The sequence below is a fragment of the Sorex fumeus genome, unplaced genomic scaffold (assembly GCF_029834395.1).
Source record: "Sorex fumeus unplaced genomic scaffold, SorFum_2.1 ptg000047l, whole genome shotgun sequence".
Taxonomy (NCBI): domain Eukaryota; kingdom Metazoa; phylum Chordata; class Mammalia; order Eulipotyphla; family Soricidae; genus Sorex; species Sorex fumeus.
Genome location: NW_026606104.1, coordinates 42,452,086 through 42,459,609, shown reverse-complemented (window position 1 = coordinate 42,459,609; position 7,524 = coordinate 42,452,086). Strand labels below are relative to the sequence as shown.

General features: G+C 57.1%; 2 protein-coding genes across 2 annotated transcripts; one reads left to right on the top strand and one right to left on the bottom strand.

Moving 5' to 3' along the window:
* Nucleotides 1–1,312: 1,312 nt before the first annotated feature.
* CUNH1orf232 (chromosome unknown C1orf232 homolog) lies at nucleotides 1,313–4,710 on the top strand. The gene is made up of 4 exons (XM_056122598.1): nucleotides 1,313–1,396; nucleotides 2,940–3,023; nucleotides 3,156–3,253; nucleotides 4,413–4,710. Exons 1-4 carry the CDS (start codon nucleotides 1,313–1,315, stop codon nucleotides 4,708–4,710), a joined length of 564 nt encoding a protein of 187 aa, XP_055978573.1.
* A 1,453-nt stretch (nucleotides 4,711–6,163) lies between these two features.
* Nucleotides 6,164–7,277, bottom strand: FAM110D (family with sequence similarity 110 member D). The gene has a single exon (XM_056123575.1). The coding sequence runs from the start codon at nucleotides 7,218–7,220 to the stop codon at nucleotides 6,402–6,404; it is 819 nt and encodes a 272-aa protein (XP_055979550.1). The 5' UTR covers nucleotides 7,221–7,277; the 3' UTR covers nucleotides 6,164–6,401.
* Between the last annotated feature and the right edge of the window lie 247 nt (nucleotides 7,278–7,524).

The following is a 7,524-nucleotide window of genomic DNA, read 5'->3' as shown; positions in this document are numbered from 1 at the left end:
GCCGGGGGGCGGAGCAGGCTCAGCCCGACCGCCTCTGATGACGTCACTCGCCTAGCCGCGTTTTGCGCGCCCCCAAGCGGCTGTCGGTGTCAGTGACGGAGCGCGGGGTCCAGCAAGCTCGTGAGGACTGTGTGGGTGGGTGGCTGGGTCCCGCCCGAGGTCCCCATCCTCTGCTCCTTACTCCCCCTTCCGGCTCCGGGATCTTGGACCCTGCGGTGGAGGTGGAGGGAGGGGCATGCTTTACCTTTAGTCATTTGCTTAATCTTCAACCACTTGTGGGAAGCGCTGAAAAATGTGAAGTGAATAAAGGTCAAAAGGAATGAGAATGGATGAGTTTGAAATCCTGACACCCACAGAGCTTCCCGAGATACCTCGGTTCCTGACAAAATCCTCACCATTCCTTAGCGTCCCTGTTAATCCCGCGGCTCTCCTGCATCGGTCCACCCCTGGCCAGATCAGTGAGGGCAAGGAGCTATGTCCTGAGGTCAGGTGCACAGGTTGCCTGTCCATTTTGCTCCTCATTCTTTGCTCCTTATGCAGACGGTGGTCCGGTCCATACCGTGTCACACACTCTCACCCTTGCTCCACGGGCACTGATAGCAGAAACAGTGGGGAGAGGGTAAGAGTGTCTTTCCTAGTCCTCAGGAGCCTGGGGCCTTGTAGGCTGACCACAGGGGTTCAGCAATAATTCAGGGGTTGCAACTCATTGGAACCTGTTGCCAGGAAACAGGGAGGCTGGCACGTGCATCCCTGGGGAGAGGAATCAGTTTCCAGCCCAGACAAAGCAATGAAATGTAAGCCCAGGGCCCACCAAGGGTCTAGGGACCTCCCACTCTGATTCCCACAGCTGAGCAGAGACATGGGGCAGGGATCTGCCAGGGTACAATTGGTATGACTAGTCCCAGGGCCACCAGTGTGGGTTGAGGGCCCAGAGACTCTGTAAACAGACTTTGTGAATGGAAGAGAATTTGTCTGGAGCCTTTCCAAGAGATCAAATTCAAGTATTTCTAGGTCCAGGAAGGAGGCCGTGGAGAGGTGTCTTCATTATTTGTGGCTTATATATGGGTCAAAGCAAAGGGTAGAGGCAGCCGAAGCTTGCTCTGTCCCTCCCATCTCTCCCAGACTGCTTGGGATTGGGTTCATCTGCTGGGCACTTTGCCAGTTGGGGTGGCTCGTGCATTTTTAATGAAGTCACCTGATCCTTGGAACAAGCTCTTGGCCTCACCAAGTTCCCAGAGGCAGAACCACTGAATGCCCACTGAACCTCTGAGACCTTCTAGCACCTGGATGCCAGGCCATTTCCCTGACAGCCATGAACCAGGCCTTCTGGAAAACCTACAAGTCCAAAGTTCTGCAGACCCTGAGTGGGGAATCTGAAGAAGACCTGGCAGAGGAGGTGGGTATCATCTACATCTGCTAGGTGGAGCATGGGCAGAGGGACAGCAGAGGTGACAGCTGTAAAGGGTCTGGCAAGAGATATGGAGAGGCATATTGGTGTGGAAGCAGGTGGCACATTTCTTCAGTTATGACAAGTAGGAGAGTCAAGAAAACCGGCAAGAAGACTTAAGAGCCTCAAAGTTATATTTTGCCTCTCCACGGATCTCAAGGGCTGCCTCCAGGAAGATATCTTTTTAGAACTAGAGGACAATAGCCACAGGGGAACATTAACTTTCTAATAGCAGCAGTGGGGTGCCTTGCTTTGGAAGAAAGTCAGCATCCTGGTACCAGGGGGAGGGAAGTGGCACCTGCACTCTCGGGGTCACTGTAGAAAGATCAGATCAGAATGGTCCTTCCTGTAGAGATAGTACAGCAGGCAGGGCGCTTGTCTCACCCACAGGCAATCTGGGTTCAATTCTTTGCACCCCATATGATCCCCAAAGCCCTGTCTGGAGTGATCCCTGAGTTTAGAGACAGGAGTAAGCCCTGAGCACAGCCATGTATGACCCCGAACAGAGTGATCCCTTCCATGTGTATGTTCTGACATGACAATGGAAAAGTCTCTGAACCTGGGAACAGTCTTACATCACAAGCTACTATAAGTGGCAGCTTCAGAAAAAGTGAAGTTGTGGCTAGTATAGGTACTAGGTACGTGTGTGTGTGTGTGTGTGTGTGTGTGTGTGTGTAAGTCTGTGTCTAAACAAGTGGTATCTTGTTGGGCTTATGCAGAAGTATCTTGTATCCGTGGGTCGTATTGGATTGGAATCTGGTCTATGTGAGATCCCCAGGGAAGATGTATATACAGGTGTGAAGTGGGCATAATTATGTGCAAGTAGGTGCTCTGGGAATGTCATACATCTGAGTCTTGGTGACTGGTAGATGTAGGCTCTGTGTGTTGTGGTGGGCCTCTGGGCAAGTGTCTGAAGCAGCATATGTCTGAGTGGTTCACCACGTGTGGTGCTTCACAGCATGAATACATATGGAAAGGGAAAGAGCCGCAACCAAATGGAGGCATGCCCTTATTTTAGGTACATCTACATTGGCAGGTCTGTTTGTTTTGGGGGGTGTAGGGGTGAATGGGGCAGGCTGGTATCATGCTCAGGGGAGTCTTCAAGACCTTACTCTGAAGGTAATTGTGACTGGCAGCTTTCTGTGCAAGTATTCCTTTGTTGTATGGCCTTTAAAAAAATTAAATTGTAGATTCACATCTGGCAGTGCTCAGGGCTTACTCTTGACTTTGTGCTCAGGAATCACTCCTGATAGAGCTCAAGGGACCATATGGGGTATCAGGGATTGAACTCTGGCCAATTGCATGCAAAGGAAGTGTCCTACCCTCTGTACTATCACCCCAGCCCCAATTCTGGTATAACCTTGTATGCAGGGTTAGAGGTGACTAGTTGTGTGCATAGTTCCATGGGGATGGGGTGCTGGAGGGTGCATACGGCTATCAATGGAGGAGGGAAGTCCCCTTCCTCTGGATCCCCTCTCACACTGTGTCTCAGAGGGAGAGCCCAGCATTAGTGGAACCTGAGGCGGCAGAACCCACTGAAGAGGCCTTCAGTTCCATGTCACAGCTGGCCCGCAGGGTAAGTTCATTCCTTCTTCCATCCCATGCTGTGGGGCCTCACAGAGGCTTCTGTGAGCCCGGCCAGATGGCTGAGGGCTGGGGGTTTGCGGTGGGATGCTGGGTCCCTTGCCTGACTCACAATTCCTCCTAGGTTCAGGGGGTTGGGGTGAAAGGCTGGCTGACAATGTCATCTCTGTTCAACAAAGAAGATGAGGACAAACTGCTGCCACAGGAGTCCTGTGCTGACCAGTATGTGGGGGATGGGAAAACTGGGGGGTTAGTATAGACCTGAACCCCCACCCTCCCTTCTCTGTTCTTTCCATCTGGCTGCCTGTCTTTCTATCCAGTGGGTAGAGCCAGTCCCCCAAGCTGTTTGTTTCAGGAAAGAGGCCAAATCAGCAAATCTGAGAGATTAGGTTGGATCTCAGGAGGAATTTGCCAGCTGTTAGGATTGAGGTATTACAGGGCTCTCCCCACCCCCACCCCCCAGCCACGTGGGAGGGATCATCTCCTTAGATCAAGGAATGGACTAGAAAACCTGTAGGAGTTTGGAGGAGAGGGTGCTTAGGTTAGTGGTTCTCACATACTGGTCTGGACCCTTTCCTCCAGGAAGTTTTGAGCTTCCCAGGCTGATTCAACAAGTGCTGGCAGAGGCCTGAGATCGGTATTTTCAGCAAGTGCCTTAGCTTGGGAATGAACCACAGTCTGAGGGCTGAAGCTGGGAGGTTGGTTCCTGTCTTCCTCCTAGTTCCATCTCTACCCTCACACCCTTTGATGCTCCTCTATTCCTTCCTCCCCTCTGGTGCCTCCCCCATCTCTCTCACCTTCCTTCCTTCCGGCCCTCCAAGTTTCCTTCCTAGCTTTCAACAAACTGGGCCCTTCCTTGATTGCCCTTCCCCAGACATCACGCTAGCTCCCCAGTCCCTTCTCCCCAAATTCTCTGATTTTCTTCTTCCCTGGGGGGTCGTACCACCTGTCCTTTTCCCCCCAAATTCCCTCATTTTCCTGGTCTCCCTTTTCCTCCATCCAGAAGTGGCCCAGTGCCCACCTCACCTCTTTCCCCAGGCTGACCCCAGGCCCCGCCCCGAGATCCCATCCCCTGGGCGCCCCACTCGACCCTGCTCTCCCCCGCCTCGCAGTGGGCTTCTCCGCCCAGCTTCCCAGACCCGGGCTTTGGGGTTCGTCCTCCTCCGGGCAAGTCTCTACCCTGGGTCTCTCTCTCCAGGGCCCGTGCCCCTCTCCTCCCACACTCACCTCTAATCCTTTGATGGCCCCCCTTTCCGGCCGGGAACCCCTGCCCTACTGCGGGGATCCCCAGCTCCCAGGTCTACCTGACCCCGCTAGGGCTTCCCGGACCCCTGGACCCCACCTGCTCCCCTCCGCCCTGACTCGCTGCGGTCTCCCGCAGCCCGCTGGCGGCGCGGCCCCCCTCGCAGGCGGCGGCGCCGGAGGCCGAGACGCGCGGGCCCGGATTCTGGGACGCGTTCGCCAGTAGGTGGCAGCAGCAGCAGGCGGCGGCGGCGGCGATGCTGCGCGGTGCGGAGCCCGCCGAGCCCGAGCCCGAATGCGCCAGCGAGGCGGCGGCTGCCGAGGCTGCTGAGCATCTGGAGCCGCGGGAGACCGACCCCAATGCCGGCTTCAAGTGGGGCTTCCTCACCCACAAACTGGCCGAGATGCGGGTGAAGGCTGCACCCAAGGGCGACTAGCAGGCCCCCCTCCCCAAGCAGAACTGGGCAACGCCCACCCCCATAAAAACCTTGGCCCACACTCTGCGTAACAGCGTACTTTTGTCCAGGGAGGCCACCGGAAGGCTGCTTCTCGGGAGACAGCCTCAGGACGGGGTGCATTTGGAGGGAAACTCGCTCCCCACCACGAACATGCATAGGGAGAAAATGACCAGCGACTGCACAGGATGGTGTTTGTTTGTGGGTACAGCTTTTTCAGGAAGCAGAGAATCCCAGAGGCAGGGCGCACCGCCATGTCCAGTCTCAATTCGACATGTGGCTAGTGGCCCCATGGTGTGAGCTGCCCAGCAGATCCCACACCAGGCAGGTTAGACACGAAAACGGGCCGGAGTGACAGCAACGCAGGTAGGGTGCCTGCCTTGCCCACGACCGGTCTGGTTTGGATACTTTGTACTACATTTGGTTCCCGTTATCCCCCAGGAATTACCCCTGATCATCGCCGGATGTGCCCACCCCCACCCCAACTCCCCCAAAATCAAAATCAAAACAAACAACAACAACAAAAAAACAACCAAACAAAAAACAAAAAGAAAACTGGGGATCTCTGAGGAGGTGAGGCTAATCCAGGCTCTGGATGAATTCCTGGGAGAACGCACACATGCAATTCATAAAATGAATGAAGAAAAGGGGACGCTACCCCCAGGGAGGGAGAGGACCCTCGGCCAGGCTCAGCGGTGCGAACGTGCGAGGAACACGGGGGACTTGGGCTTGGTGTCTGAAGCAAAGGAAGCGGGTGGCTGGTTTATGAGGCTACAGAATGGTAAAAATCCTGGTTTGACGTGTCCCTTTTCCTGTCCTGGTATCTCTGCCATTTGTACCTCGTAACCAAAAGAGGGCAGCAAAGTGCCAGGAACTGGGCGTCCTTTAGGGGTCCAGATTTCTGAAGCCGACCCCAGAACTACTCAAACGCACAGTTCCCGCTCCTCGGCGCTGGTTTGGAACGATCCAGCGTAAGGTCAGTGGAACAGACGTAAGAACCGCGTTAGTACCGAGTGGGCAGCGGCCAGGTTGGCTGCCGTTTATGGAGCACTTCCCTTTGCCGGAGCTCTCCCGAAGAGTTTCCCCAACAGTTTGATCCACTGGGCGCAGCTGCTCTTCAAAACCCAGCGCGCGCCCACGCAACGCACTCTGCGCTATCCGCAACGTTTCCAACCTCGCCTGCTGTTCCAAGAACCGTACAAGCGGCCGGAGCCATAGTACAGCGGGTAGGGGACTTGCCTTGCATACAGTCGACCAGAGCTCGACCCCTGACACTCCATATGGCCCCCTGAGCACAGCCAGGAGTAATTCCTAAGTGCAGAGTTAGGAGTAATTCCTGAGCATGGCCAGATGTGCCCGCCCCCCCTCCCCAAAAGAACCCTCAAAAAAAAAAAAAAGAGCGCAAAGAATTTGACTTTATTCAGCAGGCTTTCCACCTTCCCAGCCCAGTTTTCAGTCTTCCGACCCGGCCTCCACAGGAGCCTCGAGGTCGTCCCCACCCTCTCCCTCAGTCTGGCCCGGGAAGGGCCGTCGGGATCCTTTGGTCTCATCAGGTCTCATCACCCGGGAGAGCCAGAGCGAATGGCTTTTCCCAAAGGCACCCTGCGCTCGGGTCCAGCCCGGGACGCACCCCCATGCGCCTCCCCGGACCCCGGGCTCCCGAACGGCGGCGGTCACACCTCGGACTCGCGCGGCGGGCCGCGGGCGCGCTGGCAGCGGTACAGCCACTGGATGACGCGCGCGTTGCGCTCCACCACCGACACCTGGGGGCGCCCGTCCCGCGCCGAGCCCGCCGCCTCCGAACCGCCGCCGCCGTCGTCCGCGCCGTCGGGTCGGTCGGTGCAGCCGTCGCTGGACGTCCAGTCGCTGGTGTCCCGGGAGCCGGGCGAAGGGGATGTCCCGGGCTGGGGGCTGGGGTCGGAACCCCAGCTCTGCGGAGAGAAGCGCTCGGCGCCCAGCAGCTCCACCAGCGCGCGCTCCAGGCCGCAGTAGTTGAAGAAGCGCTCCTTCTCCGACAGCGGCAGCGAGCACGTGGGGCACAGCTCCCGCTTTCCCGCCCCTTCCGGGGGATCTTGGGGCGCTGCCCAATCTCTGGGAGCTGCGGGTCGCTCGGTTGGGCCCGGGCTGCTGGAGGTGGCGTCTCTCGCGGAGCCCAGGAAGAGGCGCCGCACCAGCCCCTGGCCTTTGGCGTTCTCTTTGTTCACAGAAGCCTTGCAGTCCCGCTTCTGGCGGTAGAAGATGAGGGAGTCAGGTCTTGGCAAGCGCCTGCCACTGCCACGGCGGGCGGGTCTGGGTGTCCTGGGCGATGCAGGGGGTCCCAGCTCATTGAAGGGGCGCGGAGTGAGCGGTCCAGGACTCCCGCGCAGGGCCGGCTCTTGGCGTCGCGCTATTACCTGGTGTGTCTTGACATACTTGGCTTTGTCAGCCTCCAACCTCTCCACGGCGCTGGGGGTTCGTCCCCTGGATGGGGTGCAGGGAGAGCCCAGCAGCATCTTAGTGAGGCTGGACAGGAGAGTGCCCCATAAGCCACTGGCTTTAAGCAGCTAGTTGAGCCGAGAACACTTTGGCCGTCCCAGGATCTGCAGGGAAGTAAGAATGGTCATGCGGAAAGTAGATGTCTTTGCCTCATTCCTGCTGCCAGCCCCCACCCCTCACCCCTCAGTCAGCCTGTCTCTTACCCTGAGCAGAGGCTGAGGCTTTTCCCATCCCCTCAAAGACATTACAGAGCTCGCTGGCTACTCAGAAATACATGCCCCTTTGAGGATGCCCTGATCGAGCCTCAGGGCTCACTGAGGA

What these genes read in the sequence shown, in the direction of transcription:
- CUNH1orf232 (XM_056122598.1), top strand. Translation starts at nt 1,313, where the DNA reads ATGAACCAGGCCTTCTGGAAAACCTACAAGTCCAAAGTTCTGCAGACC. An exon ending in TGTCACAGCTGGCCCGCAGG is followed by an intron (nt 3,024 to 3,155) that starts GTAAGTTCATTC and finishes AATTCCTCCTAG; the next exon opens with GTTCAGGGGGTTGGGGTGAA. An exon ending in CAGGAGTCCTGTGCTGACCA is followed by an intron (nt 3,254 to 4,412) that starts GTATGTGGGGGA and finishes GGTCTCCCGCAG; the next exon opens with CCCGCTGGCGGCGCGGCCCC.
- FAM110D (XM_056123575.1), bottom strand. Translation starts at nt 7,220, where the DNA reads ATGCTGCTGGGCTCTCCCTGCACCCCATCCAGGGGACGAACCCCCAGC.